The sequence below is a fragment of the Schistocerca nitens genome, chromosome 10 (assembly GCF_023898315.1).
Source record: "Schistocerca nitens isolate TAMUIC-IGC-003100 chromosome 10, iqSchNite1.1, whole genome shotgun sequence".
Lineage (NCBI taxonomy): Eukaryota > Metazoa > Arthropoda > Insecta > Orthoptera > Acrididae > Schistocerca > Schistocerca nitens.
Window position 1 is genome coordinate 218825092 of NC_064623.1, and position 26926 is coordinate 218852017.

At 41.3% G+C, this 26926-nt stretch overlaps 2 protein-coding genes and 1 non-coding gene across 6 annotated transcripts in view; all 3 read right to left on the reverse strand.

Moving 5' to 3' along the window:
* LOC126209780 (longitudinals lacking protein-like) overlaps positions 1-26926 on the reverse strand; it is a 253154-nt gene that overhangs the window by 89190 nt on the left and 137038 nt on the right. The gene's annotated exons all lie outside the window — the stretch shown is intronic.
* LOC126209782 (longitudinals lacking protein, isoforms N/O/W/X/Y-like) lies at positions 4040-21724 on the reverse strand. Its single transcript, XM_049938922.1, has 2 exons — positions 21645-21724; positions 4040-6109 (listed from the first exon to the last, which is right to left on the reverse strand). The coding sequence occupies exon 2, from the start codon at positions 5840-5842 to the stop codon at positions 4436-4438; it is 1407 nt and encodes a 468-aa protein (XP_049794879.1). The 5' UTR covers positions 5843-6109; positions 21645-21724; the 3' UTR covers positions 4040-4435.
* On the reverse strand, positions 23189-23261 carry Trnat-ggu (transfer RNA threonine (anticodon GGU)). Its single transcript has one exon. It is a non-coding gene; the product is annotated as a tRNA-Thr (tRNA).

Below are 26926 nucleotides of genomic sequence, written 5' to 3' on the forward strand. Positions count from 1 at the left end.
CTTCTGCCTCTTTCCTGGGAAGGAAGGCAGGGTGGTAATGGGCGGAGCTTGAAACCTCCGCGAAAAACCGGCCGAAGGCGTTGGAGACAGCCACAGGATCAACGAGGACCGCATTACCTGAGGTCAGGCCAGGTACCGAGGAGTGGGCCTTAATGCCCGACAGCCGGCGCAGGCCACCCCATACGACAGAAGAGGGAGGAAAACTGTTAAAGGAGCTGGTGAAAGAGGCCTAACAAGCTTTTTTGCTGTCTTTGATGACTCTACGGCATTGCGCTCGGAGTCGTTTGTATTCAATACAATTCGCCAACGTAGGATGGCGGCGAAAGGTGCGTAAAGCACGTCGTCGAGCACGGATAGCGTCCCTACAAGCCTCGTTCCACCAGGGGACGGAAATGCGACGTGAAGAAGAGGTAGTACGAGGAATGGAACGTTCGGCAGCATTGATGATAACAGCCGTGAGGTATTCGACCTGACTGTCACAACTGAGAAAATCGTGGTCCGGAAAGGTCGCCAGGGAAGAGTAAAGTCCCCAGTCAGCTTTCAGTATGTTCCAGCTCGAAGGACGTGGGGATGGGGTGTGGTGCAGGAGACGAACGACACAGGGGAAGTGGTCGCTCGAATAGGTGTCAGAAAGGACATACCACTCGAACCGACGGGCAAGAGTGGTAGAACAGATCGAGAGGTCCAAGTGGGAGTAGGTATGAGTAGAGTCCGAGAGGAAAGTCAGGGCGCCAGTATTGAGGCAGACAAGATTGAGATGGTTGAAGACATCCGCCAAGAGTGAGCCCCTTTGACAGGATGCAGGAGAGCCCCAAAGGGGATGATGGGCATTGAAGTCGCCAAACAATAAAAACGGCGGGGGAAGCTGAACCATCAGGTGCATCATGTCAGCCCGACTAACAGCAGATGACGATGGAGTGTAGATGGTACAAACTGAAAAAGTAAAAGCAGAAAGAGTAATACGGACAGCTATTGCTTGGAGTGGGGTGGTCAATGGGATGCGATGGTAATAGACATCGTCTCGAACGATCAACATGACCCCACCATGAGCTGGGATACCGTCCACAGGGGTGAGGTCATACCGCTCTGAGGTATAGTGGGTAAAGGCAATACGGTCTGTCGGGCGCAACTTGGTTTCCTGGAGACCAAGGACGAGCGGACAGTGCAGGCGGAGGAGCAGTTGTAATTCCTCCTAATTAGATCGAATACCTCTTATGTTCCAATGTAACAAGGCCATCGCTAGTCAAAAAAGAGGGGGAACGAGACGGGGGAAGAGCTGGGACCTCGACGGTTGCGGAGGGCCAGGTTTCAAGGGAACAACGCTACAACCGGCGGGAGGCGGATCCTGTTCCATCGAGTCATCGCCAGCTGCGGCCGCTGTCCCTGGTTGTGTAGGAGGGGCAGCATCATTTGCCGACGAGAGGCCAGCTGAGCGCCTGGCAGCAGAGCGTCCTGGCGAAATTGAGGACGGCCGGGAGCAGCGACTCACGGATGGAGCGTCAGACGAAATGCGCTGGGGTGGAGAGGGGGATAGAGACTACTTCTTGGAGGCCTTCTTGGAAGGCCGAGGAGGCACAGGGATGGTGGGCTGGACCCGAAGAAGGTCCTCACGCGCGGGGTCCGTTTTGGAACGCCGGACCTCGGAAGCTGGGGTCCGGAACGTTTCCCCGATGGACGCCTGAGAAGAGGATCGCTTCTCAGGTGGCGGGGGGAGAGGAGGAGGAGGAAGGGTGGCCCCTGGGGCAGAGGGGGTGGGGGCCACGGGGGAGGAGGATTTGGAAGGGAGGGATTTGGGAGGCGGAGGCAGAGCCCCCTGATGGGCAGAGGAGGCGGAGGGGGGACAGGATAGGGGTGAGGACACCGCGGAAGGAGTGGACACAACTGAGGCAAACGAAGTGGTCAACGGCACGGGATGGAGGCGGTCATACTTCTTCCTGGCCTCAGAATAAGAGAGCCGATCCAAAGTTTTGAGTTCTTGTATCTTCTTCTCCTTCTGATATGCAAGGCAGTCTGAGGATCTAGGCGAGTGGATGCCAGGACAATTAATGCACCGAGGTGGTGGGGTGCATGTATGTTCCTCACGAAGAGGACGTCCACAATCGCCACAAAGGGGCTCAGCCTCACACCGTGACGACATGTGCCCAAAGCGCAAACACCGAAAACAGCGCATAGGAGGCGGGACGTAGGGTCGCACGTCGCACCGGTAGCACATCACCTTTACCTTCTCCAGGAGAACGTCCCCCTCGAAGGCGAGGATAAAGGCCCCGGTGTCGATGCAACGGTCTTTGGGGCCGCGCTGGACTCGCCGGACGAAATGCACGCCTCTGCGCTCCAGGTTGGCCCTGAGCTCCTCATCAGATTGCAGCAGGAGGTCCCGATGAAAAATAACCCCCTGCGTCCTATATAGTGCCAGATGCGGGACAATGGACACTGGGATGTCCCGTAGGCGGTCGCACGCCTGGAGCACCGCCGACTGTGTGGCGGAGGTGGTCTTTATAAGAACGGACCCTGAACGCATCTTACTGAGAGCCTTGATTTCCCCGAAGATGTCCTCAATGTGCTGAACAAAGAACATGGGCTTGGAGGTGGCGAACGTCCTCCCATCGGTTCGAGAACAAACCAAATAGCGGGGGAAGTACTTCGCCCCAAGCCGGCGGGCCTGTCCCTCCTCCCAGGGAGTGGCCAAGGGGGAAAGGGCAGGAGAACCAGAACTAGAAACAGTACCTTTCCTTTTGAAAGACTCGGCCGCAGAGCGACCTGATACGTGTTGACGTTTCATCCGCGAAACGTCCGCCCCGATACCACCCACTCCGACCAGGGGCTCTCCCCACAGGCGCCACCCAGCCTCAGCAAGGGCCACCTGGCAGGATGACCGTTGCCGGGAGTCCTGATGCCCCAAGAAGACGGGCATCTACTCCTTGGCCAACGTGGGCAGGGTGCAGCTCAGGTATCGGCAGTACGATCCCTGTGTTGTCAGGGGGCTACAACCTAGAGGGTACATGACGACCCCACCACAACGGGCTGGCTACCGTGCTGGATTTCTGGTCCCATGGAAAGTCCATCATGATCGTAGGTGCAGATGGGGACGCACTATGGGCGTAACTTGTACAACCCATAAGGCGTTTAGGCCCAATTTGAGGAATAGTGGGTATGGTTACAACGCCGGGACAATGCTGAGTGCCAAGGTCTTAGTGCACTTAGGACCAGTGGTACACCACGTAAGGCGTCCTTCCCCAAAAGGCTCGTACTTCTGTAGAATTTTGAAAAATGGAGGTCAGACCCCAAGGGGGACCATCACATGGAAGGCCGAAACGGTTGAAACTCCTTTTAGTCGCCTCTTACGACAGGCAGGAATACCTCGGGCCTATTCTTACCCCGGACCCGCAGGGGTGACTTACAAATCAGTTGCACAACCCATTCTAAGCTATTGCTCAAGTGTGTGGGACCCGTACCAATAGGACTAACCGGGTGGGGGGTTGAATGTATACAGGAGAAGGACAGCATGCATGGTCACATGTTTGTTTGATCCATGGTTTTCTCATCATATGTTATTTCAGTAAAAAAAAATTTCAAAATACAGGAAGCTTCTCTAAACTTAAATATAGATATATCTCAACATGCTTTGATCAAAATGGTGATAATTCACACAGTGCAACACATACAAACAGAAACTGAGAGCCATTTATATTTCATAATGCTCAAAATGGCATGAATAACAATATAATGCCATCCAATTAATTCCAGACATAAAATGTCTCCCCATTCAGACATTCAAGCAGGAAATCCTATGGAAGCCCACATTGCAACAAGAAAGGAAAGACGATGATGAATGGGAATATGGAATATTAACACACTATTACAATTGGAGAATTTGGACAAGGAGATGAGAAGAAACAGAGTGGACACCTAGAGGTATTGTGGAGAAATACGTAAGTCAATTCTTGGTATTGTCACAATTATCAGCAAGTAATTCAAGGGGATATTATAGTTTTCAATATTATGTAATAATGCTCAAAATGGCATGAATAACAATATAATGCCATCCAATTAATTCCAGCACTACTTGACTTGCACTCACATAATTAGGGTCTTCACCATAAAGACAATATTCTGTATACAACAAAATATACACCTGATGATAGCACAATGCCATTATTGGCATAATTATTAAGTAGCAAGTAATACAGCTCTCAAGGAATATTACTTCACATGCATTGAAAATGACAATTTTTCACACAATTTTAAAATATACTCATAACTGACAAAATTTACATAAGAATGAATTGTACTCACACAACACAAGGAATCATTGCTTCAAGTAACTTACATATATAAACTGCCACAAATGAAATAAAACTGTCACAAAAAGTCTTCACTAATGATCAGGAACACACACTACAGCATTCACCCATTTCTTTATGTCAGGTTCATATTATCACTCATCTCCTACAAAAATTGCATAATTTTCTTGCCTCAGACAACGGCGAGTAGTCATATGTTTTTTTAAAGTATCACTCCTAAAACACCGATAACTGCAGCGAGGACACTGAACCTGTGGTTCTTTACCACATTCAAACTTCAAGTGTCTATGTAGCCCTTGCGGATACCGATAAGACTTGCTACAAGTATGACAACTAAACCGTTTACGTGATGCTGTCTGGGATGTTGTCAAAGTCACATTATTCAGATAATCACTGCCAGATGGTGAATGCAGATTTTTCATTTCTTGAGTGCAAAAATTTTCTTCATATGTAAGATCTTCATTCGATCTCCTGACTTCTCCAATGTCAACTTCAGCACTGTTACAATCATCATGATAATCATTGGCACTGCGATAATTATCATCATCATCATCATCATCATCAAGAGTAAGGTCTTCTACAATTTCCATGTGACTCTCAAGCACCTCAGATTTTATTTCTAGTGATACCTCCTGTTGGTATGCACTCAGATTTGCTGACTTTTTTTCCGGTAATACTGCTTCCGGTATTAAAAACTGTTCATTTACTGCAACAGCCATTTCCCCTCTGGAGCTCTGCAACTCACTGCAGTCAGACTGATAAGGAATTTGAATGTATGATGATGATGATGATGATGATGATACCGTGATGTGGGCAGATGAAGACGAGGTCTTTTGCACTTGAACTGGACTGTAAACTGATCCACCAGATGAGTTATTTGCTGTGGCCATTACTTCCCTTTGAGGGGGAAGTTGATGTACGCTATCAAAATCAGGAGTAATAACTTCTTTGAATGCATTTTGGCCCATTCCCTGATCAAAACTGGAGTGTTTAATAATTTTTCTATGCTTTTGAATGGATTCAGAACCTCCATCCTGGGACGACCCAGATGGACAGCACCTTCTAAATGACTGCACATTTCTTTCTCGTTCATTTTGACTCAAGGAAGAGCACGATACAGAAACAGGTTGCGATGGATTATTTTCTGGAAGTTCATTTCTTTCACTACCTTTTTGCATGTTGATGTCATCGACACACCCACTGCCAGAGAGTCCTCTTACCTGAAGAGACTCTGAGAGCTTCAGAACACCACTGAGCTCCTCCTGTGGTACATTTACTTTGCCACGGTACATAAAATCCAACAGAGCCTTTATGGCGGCGTATTTTACATCGTGCAGAATAATAATTGGATGCTTCTCATAGTTTTCAGAGAACAGTTCCTCAAAATATGGACTACAGGCTGAAAGAATTATCTTATGTGCTCTTAAATGATGCCCCTCAGCACTAATTGTGCAATCTGTTAATTTCTCATTTTCCAACAGAGCATCAAACACAGACATCAAAGTAGCTTGATGATTATTCCACCTCAAATGAACATCCATCCTTTACAGCTGTTGCCACGAGACTTCAATTCTTGTATAACGGTGACTGAACTACTACAGTGATACCATTTATTAGAAAAGTTCAGTTTCCTCGGAAGAACAGTGAAATAATTTTCTGCAAGTTCATCTTCAGAGGGTGAAGTAATGTTTCTAAGAGTTTGGCAGAGTGGAATCTTCAATCTTTTGTGAATAACAGATAATCTGTGGCAAAGATCTTCCTTCAAATTGCAGATACAGTTGCCGTTCCAGAAATTTTGAGCGCCTGACCTAGTGTGTAAAAATCTTATGTTAATCCAATTATCTTCAGGAAGAGTTAGTTACAAAATTATTTACACTCGGTGTAGGGTACAATGACCGTAAGGGTAAATGACCAGAAATGATTATAAATTAAAAAGAATGGAAAATTAATTCACATAAATTTTGTCGAAAATGCATCCTAACAGAGATAACGGATGTTTGTTGTACAATTTTACTAATGACATACAGGTGTGGAGGGCAAAAACACGAAAACACCAAAAAGACAACACATAAGCATGCCCAATGGGCATAGGAAAACTCTTGGCATTCGAGACAGCTTCCAGTCGTCTTAGAATGGATACGTGCAGTTTGTGTACGGTTTTCATTCTCCCTGCAAAACAGTGGCATTTTCAGGTAACGATGATTGAAATGGGCAGCTGTCACGTACTCTTCTCCCCAAGGTAGACAAGAAATGCTCAACAACATTGAGATCTGGCGAATGTGGTGGCTAGTGGAGACGTGGCAACTCATCCTCGTACTCACAAAACCAGTCCCGGGCAATGCAAACCGTGTGGCACCTCGGAACACGGCATCACTATTGGGAAAGAAATACTGACCACAGGACGTAACTTATCTGCCAAAATGGTCACACAATCAACAAGAGTAATGTGATCTTGCAGAATATCCACGGAGCTCACAGAATACCACAATACGGTTGCACATTATGACGAAACCCCACCACGTCTCACTTTTTGGACGTAAATTTGGCCAGAATTTGGAAAGAGTATGAAGCAAAACTCATCTGACCAAACAACATCCTACCAGTGCCACACAGTCTAGGATTCATAGTATCAGCACCACAAGCACCACATTTTCTGTGATGGGCAACAGCATCACTAATGGGCAGTTTTTTTATTTTAGCTTGCCCTGCTATTTCCTGCTCACGGAGGCCCCCTCCCCTGCCTCCTCCTTTCTTTTGCTGCTGACAGGTTTTGTGAGTGCAACATTCAGATCTGCAGTGACTTTTGCAGCTGGCCTCCTCTTATTTTTCATCATATCCTCTTCAATAGTCACCTGTCATAATCACTAAATACACAATTTTGTCCACATCGCAACTTAGTGGGTGACTTATCTCCTCTTTCCTAACGGGTGACGTTTCTCTGATTTCCCCGTAAGCAGTACAACTCTTCGAATCAGTGCCTCTCGAATCACCGAGCACTTTGGCTAACACTGTTACGGAAATACAAAAGTTCAATCTCTAAACTAGGCTATCGTCCACAAATAAGTTCGACCGTGCATTTCTCGTGGTGTGTTCATATTTTTGTCCACAATCTGCATGTTTGATGAAATCGTGTTTTATTATCAGTCTTTACTTTGGAACAAGGTGTTGGCAGAATGTTGCCATCACCAGGCATCTTCCTACTAATTACAGTTTAATTCGTTTGTTTATATCTGTCATAAGAGTGGTGGTTTTTCTGTCACTGGATGAGGTAGTAACGTTCAGTTGGAAATTTAACTGGGTCTGCCCAACCAATTTCCTGAGTTAGAATACATTTTGTACATTTACCTGTCATATATTAAGTGGAATAAACTTTAAATTGTACATTCTTTTCTGGAACACAGCACTATACAAAAACAAGAAATGCTACTTACTGACATTTTCATAGATAATCATACTATTAGATATTATACTTGAACACATATATTATCATATTTTAATCAATTACATTGTGACACATATTAATAAAGAGCATACTTTACTCACAGAAATAACACGAAAATGTACCCAATATTGACAATTATCCTTTTTAAAGAAACAGCTCAAGGATTTAGTATATACTTATGTTGTTGCTAGAATGGTCATTCCATTGTGGAGAAGCTTCTTAATAAAGTCCTCACTGTTGCTTTCTAACTAATCATTCAGCAATTTTATTCCATTTTTATGTCATCTACAAAGATTTTGAATTCTTTGCACAAATCCATTTGATATCCATCGTCCATTTAAGAAAATATGTGAAAACAATATCTAATGTTATAAAGCAGATGCAAAATGAACTGAGAGATTGTGGCTGCTGCTCACATGTAATACCTGTTTGTGTGCAGAGCCCCATACTGCCTAGCTGGCAAATGCCCAAAGCAAAGGAGTCACCCTAAAGTGTTCGGGAAAAGGGGGGGGGGGGGGGGGGTGCACTCCTCGGCTATTGTGTTGAAGATAACCTGCAATGCTTTTCCAAACAGCGCCTGCATGGACATCAAAAGAAATGAATAATTCTCGTGCACGACTGGATTGGCAGGCCATTGCACCTGTGGATTTCAGTCATTACTACTTGAGTCAATCTGTTTTTTAAGTAGCAGTTCTTCATTTTTTGTGGTTTCATTAGCAATTCTGTGATCAGAAATACAAGAGCAACTTCTGAGATGGCAACAGTTTGATAAATAGGAAATCCATCATAATAAAGAAACTAGTGCTTACATACAGAGGAAAAATGCAAACGAGTGACACACAACATGTAGAAATCAATGGACCTGATTTCTGGCAGTTTACAACATTATTACAGAGGACAGAATTCAACAGCTCCTAACTTCAGAATCTTTAAACACTCATTGTCTTTTATATTCAACCTCATAATTACCGCATAAAAACTGCATATGAATTTAACTAATGGTTGACCCAAACTGCAGATGCTCCATCTCATTTACTACTCTCCACCTCCCTCCCCCTCCAATTTAGTGTCACCTATGCAGTTTAGAGTGACTTTGGGGAAATCCAGTTATCAGTGCTATAAGTCATGAGGGTGGCAGCAGGAATTTTGTACCACAAACTACTCCTCCAAAATAAATTTTTAAGAGGTTGCAGCTGGACAAAGTTGTGCACATACCTACCATACTCTCCCGGCAGGAATCACTTGACAGCTTCACAAGCCCAATTTGAAAAGGAACACTGGTTTGGTAGTGTTGTTAGAATATTTTTAAGAAAGAGTGAAACTGCTCATCTACTGTGTCCGGTAAACTGCTCTGCACTGTCAGTAAACTGCTCTGCACTGTTCATCCTACAGACTCCCACTGAGCAGTGTAACTAAGTCAGCATTTATCATTCTGTGCAGCAGTCATTGACATTTACACAGTTTACAATTACTAGTGATTTATCAACTGAAAGTATTTGTCCAAAGTTTAGATAACCAGTTTTTAAGCATTACACAACATGGCTCACCAATGAGAGAACTTCAGTAAAGCTTGTATCTTCCAGATTTGTGTGGCCACATTTTAAGAAGAATGTGCAACACTGGACTAAGTTATATACAGCCTACTAGAAGAGCAAAATTACAAGGTGTACCAAATCACCTATTGGAAAACTCCTCATTGTTGATGAATATTTTCACTTGGTACATAATGATATAGTGGGTCCTATACCTCCCTCTGATGAATTTACATACTGTTTAAGTTGTATTGATAAATTCACCAGCTTGAGTGAGTGGTGACTCTCTGAAACATTACAACCAACAAAGTAGCGAAGCATTCTTTTAATTCCGGCATTACCATATTAAGAACACCACGACAGGTAACAGATCAGAGAATAGAAGTTCCATCTAACATATATTCCAAGCTTGAGCAAAGATTTGTGGCTGTAAAGTGACTAGAACAATACCAACTGCAGGCTTGTGGAAAAACTGAAAGGTTTCACCATACTCTGAACAGTGCCAAATGAGCCTATGCTACAGCTAAATAGGATAACATATTACTAACAATTCTGCTCAGCTTCTGTTGCTTCTCCTAAAATGAAAAATATTCTACAATACCAGAAGTATATGGCACTACACTGAAGTTACCTGGGGACTTCCACCACAAACTTCATGTCACAACAGACGTTGACCTTCCAACTTCCACCACAAACTTCGTGTCACAACAGACGTTGACCTTCCAACTTCCATCATCGAGTTGAAGAAAAGGGTGAATCACGTGAAACCTACTGTATATTCTTTCAAGACGAAAGGATCATTTTTCATCTACAAGGATGTGTTTCGATACAATTTCTACAATACAGACAGCACTCGTGTATTCCTATGATGCTCAACATGACTTAATTCAATGTTTACTTAAGTTCTTCACTGTTAAGATTAAATATAAACGAATCAACATTTTTACTGATTGAAGCCCTGAGCATCCATAACCATCAAACTGGTTGCCAGACTACCAGCACAGGAAGTATATTCCACCATCTTTGGGCGTGCATCCGAGATATTATTATTTCTCGCTCCGATATTTCGGCGGACAACCTGACAGCCATTTCCGAGCTGGATAGCTTGCAAGATTTTTAAATAACTTTAAACAATATTATGAAGTAAACACAATTGTGTCAAAGATAACACTGTTGGGAACAACAGCACCAGTCTTACCTTGTCTGTCTAAGAGTATGTGCTTACAAAGTATGTGGTTCATTATTATGGATGGCATATGTTAGTATGCCAGGCAGTGAAGACTTGGAACAATACTTGCTTTGACAGTACAAATGAGAAGTGAGGGGTTTCCCAGATTTGCTGAGCTGGAAACCCTAAATCGTCACCCTAAGTCATTCCAACATATGCCATCCATAATAATCAACTACATACTTTGTAAGCACTGTGGACTTGCAGACTCTGTGCTTGCTTGCTTCCCCCTCCCCCCTCCCCCTCTTAGTTGAATAAAGTTTTATCTACAACTGATGCTCTTGTTATCAACACTGTTATCACATATACATGTGCAAAAAGTTAGAAGATCAGAATGTGTGCTGAAATTCCCAGACAAGTTTGGGGGCATCATTGAGTGACACCCACAATGAGGGGAGAAAGATGTGGTGACATGTAGAGTTAACAATGACTGAAAAGTAATTTTTTTTTCAAGTTATGAATAATTGTGTGTCCAATTCTGTTATTACAAATGAATGGAACACTCTGCCATTATTGAATCTACATATTGTTTGTTAAGAGCAAAGATTGTAAGAACTAAGTAGTGAGTTGGAAATAATGAGTGTTGCTATCAAAAATAAATTACTAACACTTTAGAAAATGAATAATAGAAAATGAAGATATTTTGCAATGATATCTTTGTAAATAAATTCTTTAAATGGTAATTGCAACAGAAACACTGTTACTAACTTATCAAAATTATAGTGATATTTTTTACATAGGCAAAGCCTAAAAAAAAAAAAAAAAAAAAAAAAAAAAAAAAAAAAAAAAGTTTCTTATTCATAAGGAAAACAAGCAGCAACCATCTAAAGACAACTCTGAATACCCCACTGCTTTAAATTAAGTATAGGATACTGTCAACATATTAGGTCCACACGAATTATAAACTGACTGATTGAGCAGTAAAACACAGTCCAAAAGATTTCAAAGCACGCTTTCTTTACTGTACCATGGAGATGCCATTATTAGCAAAATAGAATGTGTAGGCCATGTTCAAAAACGTTTGGGAACAAGGCTGAGAAAACTAACTGTTGATATGAGAGGAAAAAAATTAGCCAATGGAAAATTGTTGACTTGTCAGGGTTGGTTAACTAAAACTGAAATAGAAAACTTGCAGGTATACTATGGGAAAGCAATTAGGAGAAATAAAGAAAATCTGGAGGCAATGAAGAGAGAGATTTGGGCCATATTCTTCTATAAGTCCTCTACTGATGATAAGCCATGTCATGGATTGTGTACATCAGGAGAAAATTCGTGGTGCAAATACAATAGGGCTCAGGCAACTGGAGAATCTTATTCTCACCAGCATTCTCTTCCTACTGCTGTAGGCTCATCCTGACCTCCTAAGGAAATGTCTACATGGGCATACACAGAACCCAAATGAATGTTTCAACAGCATAATTTGGAACCGGCTTCCTAAAATTGTATTTGTAGGCATGCATACAATGAAACTAGGAGTTCGTGATGCTGTTATTACATTCAATTGTGATAATACTGGAAAGTGTTGGGTACTGAAAGAGCTGGGAATTAATCCTGGTGAAAATATGATCACTGGGCTGCAACATTGTGATAAAATAAGGATAGCCAATGCAGACAGATCTGCATCTAATATGGCTAAGAAAACAAGACAAACATCCAGGAAGGTGAAAAAGAAGCTGGAAGATCTGCTAGAGGCCAAAGAAGGGCCATCATATGCAGCAGGACAGTTTTAATTAACTGTAAGAAACAAATTTCAAAAGTTTTTTTCTTTAAAGTCAATTTCCCACAAACTAAAATTTTCAGTACATATGCCCCATTATATCAGAAACTATCATAGATAAATTAATGAAATTTTCAGAGACTCTGCATAACATAAAAAGCCACCTCTGGTACTACATTCATTAATATTCCCCCATTAGGGAAAATTAATATTTTTTGTTTATAAATTTAAAAAAGTTATTTCTTAAAAACTATAAAATGGATAAAGTAGGTTTAGTACAGTTGACTCTATTAGCATCACGTAACATACAGTAAAATTATTAAGGTCCTGCATCAAATAGTTTTTTTTCAGAATTGGGTCAAATGCTTGCCTAAATAAACATCGGTTAGATAGGCAGGGTGTGGTCCCCTTAAGAGCCGTCCCTGGCCAGTAATTGTGCAGTCTGTTAATTTCTCATTGTCCAACAGAGCATCAAATACAGACACAAAAGTAGAGTGTTGCTTATTCCGTCTCAAATGAACATTGTTGCTCTGGTCCATTTTGTCTATCTGTGTTCATGAGACTTCAAACTCTTGTATAAATGTGGCTGAACTACTTCAGTGATACTATTTACTAGTGAAGTTCAGTTTTCTTGCAACAACATGAAAATAATTATCTCCAAGTTGATTATATTCATGTAGTGAAGTGATGTTTCTCAGATTTCAGCAGAGTGGAATCTTCGATCATTTGTGAATAACAGATAAGTCAGGGCAAAGATTCTACTACAAATTGCAAATGCAGCTGCTGTTCCAGAAATTTTGAGTGTCTGACCTAGTAAGTTATCATTGGCAAGAATAAGTTATAAAATTATTTTACAGCACATGAGTATAGAGGGCAATGACCATTAGTACAAATGATCAGAAATGATGAGAAATTAAGAAGAATGCATAATTATTTCACATAAATGTTGAAAATTGGTCCAAATAGATATACAGGATGATTCTTGTAGAATTTTATTAGCACATATGTTTGCTTAAATCATGTTTTAGTGTCACTCTTTAGTTTGGCACAATGTGTTAGTAGTATATGCCACCATCAGGTGCCTTCACCCTAATTATAGATTTCTGTGTTTCATTACATTTGCCACGGAAGTGATGGTTTTGCCATCAGTGGGTGTGGCAGTGAGGATGGGTAGCAAAATTTCACTAGTTCCAGCCGAAGAATTTACTTTGTTACAACACATTTTGTACATTTAACTGTCTTTTAAAAAGCGAAATAAACTTTAACTTACACACACTTTCCTGGAACAGGGCAATATACAAAATGAAAAGTTCCACTTACTTGAATACTCATAGATTATTGCACTATTAAGGTATTATAATGCAACATATGTATTATTACACTTTAATAAATTGCGTTATGACATACGTAATAAAGACATTTTTTCCCCAAAAGAAATCACGGGTAAATATACCCGATATTAACAATTACTTTCTTTATTATAGAAAAACTTGCAAATTTACAAAGTATTTACATTGCATGGGTATTCCACTGTGGAGGAGCTTTTGGACAAAATACCCAATGTTCCTTTCTAACTCATTGTCCAGAAATATTTTTCCTTTTTTTTTTCCTGGCATTTATGAGGATTTTGGTTCCCTCACACAAATCCATTTGATGTCCCTCGTCCATTAACAAATTATGTGAAGACAGTATCTAATATATTAAGTACGTGACCAGTGAAACTAAATCTCCTGCTGATTTGTGGTAATTATTTGAGAGAATTGCATTGATGCATTCACTGCAATACAGCACTGTCAAGATGGTAAGTGCCCGACATAGAGGAGCTGCCCTACAGTGTTAGTGAGGTAAGCTTTGCAACTAATGTGTCAAAGGTAATATGCTAGACATTTGTGAACATTGTTAGCAGGGACAGCATGAAAGTGAGTAATACTCGCACACAACTGCACCGGTAGGCAGTAGTCTCTCTGGATTTCAGTCTTTGCTACTTGAGCCTCTCTCTGCATGTGGCAGTTCTCCATTTCTGGTGGTTTTGTTACAGATTCTTAATTCAGAAACATAATGGTGATTTCTGAAATGGTAACAGTTCAATGAAATATGAATTCCATCACAAGAAATTGGGAAACTTCTGTTTATCTATCGAGGAAAAATATAAATGAATGAGTGAAGCACAACGTGTATATCTACAGACCTGATTCCTGCTGCTGTACAATTTTTTACTGTATACATGATGGCAGAATTCAACAACTTCAAACTTCTAGACATAAAGTACCCCATTTATTTCGCAATCATTGTCATAACTGTACATGATCCATCTCATATACTAGTGTTTCTTTTTTTCCCACTCTCAATGAAGCATTCATCTGTTCAGTTTAAAGTAACTCTTTATTTGCTGAAACTCAGCTATTTCAGAAGCTTATCACTGCCTTAACTTGTATGGGCACCAAGCTTATATTTGGTAACAAAGTGTATTCCTCCAAAATAAATTTTGTAGAGATCACGGTTGGACAAATGTGACTAAGTATACACGTATCTACTCCACCCCTACTGCAATAATCACTTGACAGTGTAATGAGCCCAATTTGGAAAGGAAAACTGGATTCATAGTGTTGCAAGATTTTTTAGGACAGAATTAAATTTCTCATCTACTGTATCTGTGGTAAACTACTTTGCACTGCTCATCATGAACATTCCCACTGAATAGTGTAACTGAGTCAGCATTTATGAATCTGTAAAATTTAACTTATTAGCTACGGACAATTTGACAGGATGCTTTACTAACAACACAAACACTGGGTGATTCCTTGAACTATTTGTTTAATATATATTGTGTATCAACATGTGGTACAAATTTCTGTGATTTCTGTATGACAAATTTGCTCTGTACTGTTATATATACAAGGTAATGAATATTAGAGTTTTAAGGCTTTGTAGCATTTATTACATTCAGCTTACAATTATAAGTAATACATCAAATGAAAGAGCAATTCAAGCAGTTCTGTTTGCGTAGCAGTGTGCATGCGCATGCACTGTTTCCTGTGTCTTCCATTAGAAAGTGCCAGTAGCAAAGATGCGACTAGAGAACGGAAAGCTTTCTGTGTCACAGTTTGCAAGGACTGAATCTATTGTTACAGTGCAACATGTGTTCCTAATTAAGTTCCACAGTAATCCTCCAAGTGAAGATAACATCCATAGATGGTATCATCAGTTTGAAAACACTGACTGTCTTTGCAAAGAGAAGAGTAAGGAATGACCAAGAGTAACTGAAGTTCAGGAGGCTAGTTGTGAATCAGTAATCCCAGTGACGTCTGTGTTTAGACTTTAAAGGAGATGCTTACAACTACAACCTGACTGTCAGCAGCTGTTGTGAGCTCTAAAGCCTACAGACTTACTCTTACTTTCCAACTCTGTGAATGAAACATTGCTGCAAGCCGAAAATTTTCTGGATCGTGCCTTCCTCTGTGATGAATCGATATTTCATCTAAGTGGAAATGTGAACACAGACAACACGTACATCTGGGGGGGGGGGGGGGGGCACAGAAAGTGCCTATCAGAAGGAAGAGTTGCAACAAGACTCCCCTAAAATGAATTTTGAATTCTTTTGTGCTATATACCAGTGGAAAGTTTATGAGCCTTTCTTTTTCAGTGAAGGAACTGTAACTAGTGTTTCTTATCTTGATGAGCTGAAACTATGGCTATTTCCTCACTTGGAATAAGCTGATCCACAGAACTTCGCATGGCAGCAAGATGGTGTGCCGCTTCACTGGTATAACTCAGTACGTGATTGGTAAAATAACATCCCTGACTGCCAGATTGGCTGCAAGGCGCCAGATGAAAGAGCTTGTTTCACTTGGCCTCCACATTCATCCGATCTGACGCCACGTGATTTTTACCTTTCGAGATTCATACAGAATGATGTGTGCGTGTCTCTACTAGTAACTGATCTACCTGACTAATGAAACAGGATTGAAGCAGTTGTTGCAACAATAACTATAGACACACTGATCAACATTTCAGAAGAACTCGCCTACCTACTCAGTGTTTGGTGTGTAATGAATGTCTCAGTGTTTGGTGTGTAATGAATGGTGCTCACACTGAATACTTGTAAGAAAAACTGTCTGAGTTGCACTTTCATTTTACGTATTATTTATAATTGGAAAGGGAATGTAATGATTGCTACAAAGTCTTAAAACCACGATACTGATTTTGAAACGCCCTATATACGAATATTTGTGGTAAGTTAATAGCATAGCTATCTTTCACAGTCGCAACCACTCTAGTATAAATTCAGCTCAGTGCAAGCACAGCAATTCTATTTTATTTAGTATTCTATGTGCCACAAATCGAATGGACATTAGCTCCTGATGCAAGCAGAAATTTCTTTCACTTAAATAATAAGAATGTATAGAAGTACAAAGTATATTGTAACTTGTAGTAAATCCTCTGGTCTAAACCAACGAAGTTTTCCCTACCATATCAAATAACAACAAAAACATCATACTCATGACAAGTGCAATCAGACAATATGATTACGCAAAACTTGAAACAATTTCCTCAGAGAAGATATGCACCCACTTCGTAAACAGATTTTTTAACTGTCCATCTAGATTGCTTAAATGTTTTTTTAATTGGTTGCTTTCAATACAAATGAATCATCCTCACAGCTTCAGATAAAAGACCTGTAGATGAAAGTAAAATAACAGCAAACACTACAGTATGCGATGAAGCTATTAAACCGTATCAAAAATCGGATGTAGCATAATTAACCCAATTGTATCAGTTAGACGAGTAACCAGTCCAACTTGACAGCAAAATTTACATGCTACGTCACACAATTAAATAGTGGTCTGATAGAATCCACATTGTTCATGTGGCTTGCAAGGCAACTGCCAACAGGTGGTATATGGTACATTCGTCACTCATTTGTAAACAATATGTTTCCAAACTGAATTAATGATAATTTTTTCACACTTACCGAAACAGAAAGCACATGACATTGGAGATATGCCTTCTGCAATGCTGTGTGCTGACTGCCAGTCAGATTATGAAAATATGTAATTTGAATGGCAGCCAACCAGTAGCACTGCAGCACGCCTGTCTCTGTCACGCTCTCATAGTCGCTGCTTCAGTATTATGCCATCTGTCGAACAGTCCCCTGCTGACAACCGCCATGGGCAGAGGCTACGCACGAGGGCCCTTTCACTGATTTCACGGACGGCACACATATGCCAGCTGTCCCACCGCATACTTTCTCCCCATCCTATCGCCACTGACATCAATAAGCGACAACTGCACCTAGGTCTTCGTAGATATTAGAACAGGCATTGAGACTGAATGTGTTCTACTCATTCTGAATTAGATTCGAATTTTGATTTTGGGACCATAAATTCTGAGTTGTTCAAATCTGTTAGGGAACTGCCACTTTTGAGCTCTTTGTGAGATGTCCAAATTATGATCAAAGTTGATGAGAGAGTGTTTTAAAGCTCCCGTGTGTGCTGCAAAATCAGTTTTGTTTTTAGAGTATGCATGTACCCAGAACTCAATATTGAGGCTGCCCCTCGCCTGGTTTGTCCTATGTACTGTTTACTGCAGTCACTGTACTTAATCCTAGACATGCCTGACCCTGAAACTTATTCCACCCATTACACACTTTACCCACCACGAACTGTAGACCTTGCCGTTGGTGGGGAGGCTTGCGTGCCTCAGTGATACAGATAGCCGTACCGTAGGTGCAACCACAACGGAGGGGTATTTGTTGAGAGGCCAGACAAACGTATGGTTCCTGAAGAGGGGCAGCAGCCTTTTCAGTAGTTGCAGGGGCAACAGTCTGGATGATTGACTGATCTGGCCTTGTAACACTAACCGAAACAGCCTTGCTGTGCTGGTCCTGCGAACGGCAGAAAGCAAGGGGAAACTACAGCCGTAATTTTTCCCAACGGCATGCAGCTTTACTGTATGGTTAAAAGATGATGGCGTCCTCTTGGGTAAAATATTCTGGAGGTAAAATAGTCCCCCATTCGGATCTCCGGGCGGGGACTACTCAGGAGAATGTCGTTATCAGGAGAAAGAAAACTGGCGTTCTACAGATCGGAGCGTGGAATGTCAGATCCCTTAATAGGGCAAGTAGGTTAGAAAATTTAAAAAGGGAAATGGATAGGTTAAAGTTAGATATAGTGGGGATTAGTGAAGTTCAGAGGCAGGAGGAACAAGACTTCTGGTCAAGTGAATACAGGGTTATAAATACAAAATCAAATAGGGGTAATGCAGGAGTAGGTTTAATAATGAATTAAAAAATAGCAGTGCAGGTAAGCTACTACAAACAGCATAGTGAATGCATTATTGTGCCCAAGATAGACACGAAGCCCACACCTACTACAGTAGTACAAGTTTATATGCCAACTAGCTCTGCAGATGACAAAGAAATTGATGAAATGTATGATGAGATGAAAGAAATTATTCAGATAGTGAAGGGAGATGAAAATTTGTGACTGGAATTCGGTAGTAGGAAAAGGAAGAGAAGCAAACGTAGTAGGTGAATATGGATTGGGGGTAAGAAATTAAAGAGGAAGCCGTCTGGTAGAATATTGCACAGAGCATAACTTAATCATAGCTAACACTTGGTTCAAGAATCATAAAAGAAGGTTGTATACATGGAAGAAGCCTGGAGATACTCACAGGTTTCAGATAGATTATATAATGGTAAGATAGAGATTTAAGAACCAGGTTTTAAATAGTAAGACATTTCCAGGGGCAGATGTGGACTCTGGCCACAATCTATTGGTTATGAACTGTAGAGTAAATCTGAAGAAACTGCAAAAAGGTGGGAATTTAAGGAGATGGGACCTGGATAAACTGGTTAAACTGGAGGTTGTACAGAGTTTCAGGGAGGGCATAAGGGAACAATTGACAGGAATGGGGGAAAGAAATACAGTAGAAGAAGAATGGGTAGCTTTGAGGGATGCAGTAGTGCAGGCAGCAGAGGATCAAACAGGTAAAAAGCCAAGGGCTAGTAGAAATCCTTGGGTGACAGAAGAAATACTGAATTTAATTGACAAAAGGAGAAAACATAAAAATGCAGTAAATGAAGCAGGCAAAAAGGAATACAAACGACTCAAAAATGAGATTGACAGGAAGTGCAAAATGGCTAAGCCGGCATGACTAGAGGACAAATGTACGGATGTAGAGGCTTATCTCACTAGGGGTAAGATAGATACTGCCTACAGGAAAATTAAAGAGACCTTTGGAGAAAAGAGAACCACTTAAGAGCTCAGATGGAAACCCAGTTCTAAGCAACGAAGGGAAAGCAGAAAGGTGGAAGGAGTATATAAAGGTCCTATACAAGGGCGATGTACTTGAGGGCAATGTTATAGAAATGGAAGAGGAGGTAGATGAAGATGAAATGGGAGATATGATACTGCGTGAAGAGTTTGATAGAGCACTGAAAGACCTGAGTCGAAACAAGGCCCCGGGAGTAGACAACATTCTATTAGAACTACTGACAGACTTGGAAGAGCCAGTCCTGACAAAACTCTACCATCTGGTGAGCAAAATGTATGGGACAGGCGAAATACCCTCAGACTTCAAGAAGAATATAATAATTGCAATCTCAAAGAAAGCAGGCGTTGACAGATGCGACAATTACCGAACTATCAGTTTAATAAGTCACGGTTGCAAAATACTAATGCGAATTCTTTACAGACGAATGGAAAAACTGGTAGAAATCGACCTCGGGGAAGATCAATTTGGATTTTCTAGAAATATGGGAACACGTGAGGCAATACTGACCCTACGACTTATTTTAGAAGCTAGATTAAGAAAAGGCAAACCTACGTTTCTAGCATTTGCAGACTTAGAGAAAGCTTTTGACAATGTTGACTGGAATACTCTCTTTCAAATTCTGAAGGTGGCAGGGGTAAAATACAGGGAGCGAAAGGCTATTTACAATTTGTACAGAAACCACATGGCAGTTATAAGAGTCGAGGGACATGAAAGGGAAGCAGTGGTTGGGAAGGGAGTGAGACAGGGTTGTAACCTCTCCCCGATGTTATTCAATCTCTATATTGAGCGAGCAGTGAAGGAAACAAAAGAAAAATTCGGAGTAGTTATTAAAATCCATGGAGAAGAAATAAAAACTTTGAGGTTTGCCGATGACATTGTAATTCTGTCAGAGACAGCAAAGGATTTGGAAGAACAATTGAACGGAATGGACAGTGTCTTGAAAGGAAGATATAAGATGAACATCAACAAAAGCAAAATGAGGATAATGGAATGTAGTCGAATTAAGTTGGGTGATGTTGAGGGAATTAGATTAGGAAATGAGACACTTAAAGTAGTAAAGGAGTTTTGCTATTTGGGGAGCAAAATAACTGATGATGGTCGAAGTACAGAGGATACAAAATGTAGACTGGCAATGGCAAGGAAAGCATTTCTGAAGAAGAGAAATTTGTTAACATTGAATATAGATTTAAGTCACAGGAAGTTGTTTCTGAAAGTATTTGTATGGAGTGTAACCATGTATGGAAGTGAAACACGGACGATAAATAGTTTAGGTAAGAAGAGAATAGAAGCTTTGGAAATGTGGTGCTACAGAAGAATGCTGAAGATTAGATGGGTAGATCACATAACTAATGAGAAGGTACTGAATAGGGTTGGGGAGAAGAGGAGTTTGTGGCACAACTTGACTAGAAGAAGGGATCGGTTGGTAGGACCTGTTCTGAGGCATCAAGGGATCACCAATTTAGTATTGGAGGGCAGTATGGAGGGTAAAAATCATAGAGGGAGACCAAGAGATGAATACACTAAGCAGATTCAGAAAGGCGTAGGCTGCAGTACGTACTGGGAGATGAAGAAGCTTGCACGGGATAGGGTAGCATGGAGAGTTGCATCAAACCAGTCTCAGGACTGAAGACCACAACAACAACAACACACTTTAGGTACTCGGCACTTGTGATGTCAACTGTAGATCCACTTGATTGAGGTGCAACAGCTCCAGTTATGAAAACTAACAACAGCCAGGAGATTGGTGTGCTGACCACATGTCCCTCCATACCTGCATATCTAGTGATGCCTATCAGCTGAGGGTGACATGGCAGTTGGTCAGTACCACTGGGTTTTCCAAGGCCTGTTCGGACGGAAAGCTGTAAAGTACGTGTCAGTTTTATACAAATCTTTCTGCAGAAGGTCACAGGCACATACTGTTGTTTGTTGTTGTTGTTGTTATTCTTGGCCTCTGCTTATTTATTTTTGTTCTTCCTTCTTTATCCCATTGTAAATTTTCATGACATCCCTATATTTATATGCACTTACCATGACCATTTGCATTATAAGGCTCAGCTTTCTTTCAACTTCATGCTGGCAGAATAGTAATCTTAATAAACAACACACAAGTGCATTGAAATACAACTACTAAAGTGACTTTGTCGCTTACAAATGTCCAATGGAAGAGGGGGGAGAGCGTGTGGGAGCTGGTGAAGGGGCTCTCATACATGGTCCTTGCACACAGCAACTGAAAATGACTATATGGCCCATGGCACGACACTGAAGCAGTGATCACACACAGGAGTAAGCTGCGACAGAGAGATGCCCGTGACAACTCTGTCTGCATTCAAATTACATATTTTTGTGATTTTTTAAAATGTTTATACCACAGGCAAATCACAAGTTTTAATCAAGTATTTCTAATAACATTATTCTCAGCAAACAAAAAATTATTATTAAATCATTTTGCAAATGTAATTTTCTTTAATACACGGCAAATGTACGAGATGTCACCTGATAACAGTTGCCTTGTGAGCTGTATGAAAAACAGGAATTCTACCCGACTACTATTTTATCCTGCCATGTAGCATGTATATTTTGCAGATAAGTTCTGATAAATTGGATTTTTTTATATGATATAACAGCAACATTGCATATCATAGAGCATATGTTGATTAATTAATTTATTTTCAGCTACATATCTAAGGATGTTTCTTGCGACTGAAACTAGTTATTGTAAATGATTAAAGAAATCTAGATGGACAATAGAAAAATTGTCAATATAATTCGCAGAAAGTCACCCGATGATGGTAGTCTGCTGCCATCGTGCCCAACTAAATGATAAAACTGAAATGTGACTGACATAGAAATGTGTGGTTTTTTAATATTTGCATGGAACATGCAGATCTCACCCAACTCTATATAAAATGGATAAATTAAAATTATTGTAGATGCTGGGAATTTGGATTTTGTGCTACAAAGAATTGCAACTAGCCTATCATCTGCATATCTGATACTCTCAAGGAGGTAACGAGAAACTTCCACGGATAACCCGAAAAACGTGGGTCAAAGAAGGACAATACATAAAAAATCCAGTACTTATTGCATAACAAAATGAATTACATTAGATAGCTACTTGACACAATGAGCAATTGTTAAACAGTTAATATGCACACCTAAAAGTAGATTGTCAGACAAAGCCCTTCATCTGGTGGAGAAACACCCATCTATATCTGCACCACTTTGTAAAGGTAAGTTGTCATTTGATGTCATTACCAAATCTGATACTCTGATGAACATTCAGATGGACATGGGCTAAATATTTTTTTAAACATCAATGTACACATTTTCTATTAAAAAAGACTGCAAGAAAGAACATGCTGTGCTATGCTCTGCTGAGAAAATGTGTGGTTTTGTTCTCTTTCTCAGGCAGTTTTAACTACAACAGCAGGGAATTTAAATGATTACAAAAATTGTTTCTCCCATACAAATTCTTTCACCTTCTATATATTTTTAAACAAAAATTGTATATGTGCTTCCCCCCCCCCCCCCCCCCCTCACAGTTGTTTTCAACAGGAAACAGGAAAGTTGGTTTTATGGCTTATCAGTTTATTATTACTATGTGAAATACTGTAATTGAATCAAGACACAAAGGAATTAATGACATTAACTGCCAGTGGGCACTGATTTAAGTTAATAGGAAAGTTGATAATTTGTCCCAGCCCGAGATTCAAACCCAGGCCTCCTACTTACCAGGCAGATGCGCTGACCACTGCGCCACCTGGACCCAGTGGTCAACGCATCTGCACTGTCTACTCTGGCATGCCTCCCATCACACTCAAATCCACAACTTATCAACACACTACTAATGTAGTGACCTCTGCCCATTATCCTCATTACATGAGGCATTTCGATGGTTCACTTAAGAATTTGAGCACGGTATCTGCACTGAAGTCATCAACTGGTTGTTCATAACAGCTGTGGGATCGAAACAGCGTCTGTGCTTTCAGATGTGTCCAAAAGAACAGCCACCACACATACAATTAAGGTGAGGATAACCAATTGATCACTTCAGTGCAGATGCACCCCACGCTGGAACTCTTACGGGAATCGGCGAAATGCCACGTGTAATGAGGATAATGGGCAAGGGGCACTACATCAGTAGCGTGTGGATAAGCTGGAAATTTGGGTCTGATGGGAGGACTGCCAGGTAGTCCGTACAGTTGTGATGAGCACTGTGGCCAGATGGCGCAGTGGTCACTGTGTCTGCCAGCTAAGAAGAAGACCCAGGTTCAAATTCCAATCCGGTACAGATTTCCAACTATTGCCATTGATTTAAATCAGTGTCCACTGGCAGCTAATGTCATTAATTCCTCATCTTTGCCGAATCATAATGGCTGCAGTACCGAAGCTGTGTCTTTTCTTTTGGGCATTTTCTAAAAGACACACACCACATATATAACACTGGCACTGAAGTTACTATCCTCACAGATACAGTATCAGGAGTGGTCTCACATTACCCATTTATCAACGACCCCAACCAATTTAGCCATTGATTTTAAAGGACTACAATTCTCAAGCAAGATTTTGTTTACAATAATAATAGACAATGCTCAAGGTCAGACAGGTGGGGGGGGGGGGGAAGAGGATATGGAAAACGAAGGGGAGGTAATGGAAGGGAAGGAGAAGGGGAGAAGAGAGAGAGTGATGGGAGGAGGAGGACAGAGAGAGAATGAGAATTTGATCAAAAGAGAGAGGGGGAAAAGGAGAAGATGGACAAACAGAGGAGGAAGGCGAGATGGGTTGGGGTTGGGTTGTTTGGAGGAAGAGACCAGACAGCGAGGTCATCAGTCTCATCGGATTAGGGAAGGGTCGGGAAGGAAGTTGGCTATGCCCTTTCAAAGGAACCATCCCAGCATTTGCTGGAGTGATTTAGGGAAATCACAGAAAACCTAAATCAGGATGGCTGGATGCGGGATTGAACCGTCGTCCTCCTGAACGTGAGTCCAGTGTGCTAGCCACTGCACCACCTCGCTCGGTGAAGGTGAGATGGACAGAGAGTGTGATGAGAAACAATGAGGACTTATAAACAGTTCCCATACATTTTTAGCAATTGCTATGTATTGTTGGGTTCACTAGTATTTATAGAGGGTGTTCATTTTAACTAAAGACATTGAAATATCTCGAAAATTACACACCGGATCAAAAAAACTTATAATTCCAATTTGTTTGTCTCGGAGGGAGACATACAATGACAACACATTCGACCCTCCGGCCCATCCCATGCAAATTTGAAATCTTCACTAGGAAACCCCATTTTTTATTGCAGATTATGATTCGATGGCAAAATCTACAAACATTTTGTCTGAAGCATTTCCTTCATTTCGCCAGAGACAGCAATGCAATTGGAGGAATAGAAATGGGTACACAACTATAATGACATGGTACTCAATGGCCCTTGAGTATCCAGTGGTGTGTGAGAATCACCTCCATGTTTCAAGGGTCGGTCAGGCCAGTATTTTATAACTTATAATTAGAAACCGATTCGCAACATTGTATTCCTCCGACATATCGAATAGATGACTACTCAACACGCCACTGTGACCACGGCTCAAGGCAAATGCTACTCTTCTTTTCCAATTAGAGTAAGTGGTCAAATGTAGTGCTGTCCACTTCAATATGCTTAGTGATCCATTTTTCATGTGACCCTACACAGGACGGAAGCGTATCTGCGGGAATGTTAGCACGGGCATTTCTGATGTGATCAACCATGTCTTCGTGGCCTGTTGGCACTCGCTGGTACACCTTATCTTTTAAATACCCCCACAGAAAAAAATCCAGCAACATCTAATCCGGTGGCATCAAATTCAGCAAGCTAGCGGGCCAGTTAATAGGACCACCTCTGTCGATCCATCAACCGGTGCAGACATCGTCTAAGACCTCCTGTGCTTCAATTGCATAACACATTGGTCAACCATCATCCTGAAACCACATACATTGTCGAACTTCAGGGGCAACATCCTGCAATAGTACCGGTTCCTGACCGAAAAACTTTCGATATTTGTGTCCATTCAACATGCCATTGATAAAATACAGACCAATCAGTTTCTTCTGCATGATGCCACACCATGCATTAACCGAGCAAGATGTCAATGGTCAACTTGCCGTAACCAATGGAGGGCAGTCTACACTCCAGTAATGCATGTTATACCAGTTAACACTATCATGGTTTGTGAAAGTAGACTTATCTGAAAATAGAGCCTAGCAAAGAATGTGGGAATTGTTTGCATTTGTTGATATACCCATACAGAAAATGCTACCCGCTTATGGAAATCGGCACTATGAAGTTCCTGATGCAGTGACATGTGTTATGGATGATACTTATGATGATGCATTATTATGACAATTCTAGGTACGGACACACCGGAATCGCAGTGTAATTGCTGGGTGCTTACCCGTGGGTTGTGATGCACTGCCACTAGTACAGTATTTCATTTGCTTCTCCTGTAACACATTTGCTTCGTTTCTTTTTGCAGCTTGGACACTGCCATCAGACATAAAGGCATTCGAAACCTTGTAAAATATCTAATGAGAATGAGCTTACTCTGGAAAAGGCTCGGCACACGAGGCAACACCAGCCTCAACAATTTCTCCTACATTCTCTGTAAACCAGGATCATTTCAATTCTTTCTTCTGTGGTTGCAACATTCATCGTCCACTTGCAAGTCTCTTCTCCAAATGACAGGTAGGTGTGCAGGCAATTAACACTGTGCAAGTGTTATAATGTTTAGAGCCACCGTCTGTTCTACCTCTTCACAATACATGACCTCTGGTCACAGTGTACCGCCTGTTAAGGTAAGTCGTAGTTTACTACGTGGCCGTGGTAGGGCATCGAGTAGTGCCCTGGTTGATATGTCAGAGGAATATGATGTTGCGAATGGAGTTTCCAATTATAAGTTATGAAATATTGGTCTGTCATTCTATTGCAGTATGGAGGTTGGGTCCCACGTGCCATTGGATATTCAAGGGCCATTGAGTAGCATGTATTAAATTACGACTGTGTACCCATTTTGATTCCTCCAATTACAGCACAATCTGTGGTGAAACAAAGAAAATGCTTCAGACGAAATGTATGTAGATTTTGCTGTAGAGTCGTAATCTGCAATAAAAAAGTGTGGCTTCCCATTGAAGGTTTCAAAGTTACCCTCTGCTACCCATGAAAGCGGTGTGGAGGGGCTGGTCAAGTGTGGTATTGTTGGATGCCCCCTCTGAGAGAAACAAATTGGAATTATAAGTTTTTTTGATCCAATGTGTAGTTTTCAAGATATTTCAATGTCTTCAGTTAAAATGAACACCCTGTATATGCATGGTAAACTCCAAGCAATGAGTTCCCACTGGGATGAGTAGTGACCTCAGCTGAGGTGGAAGTACAAAAGAGGTACCGGGTGTGGA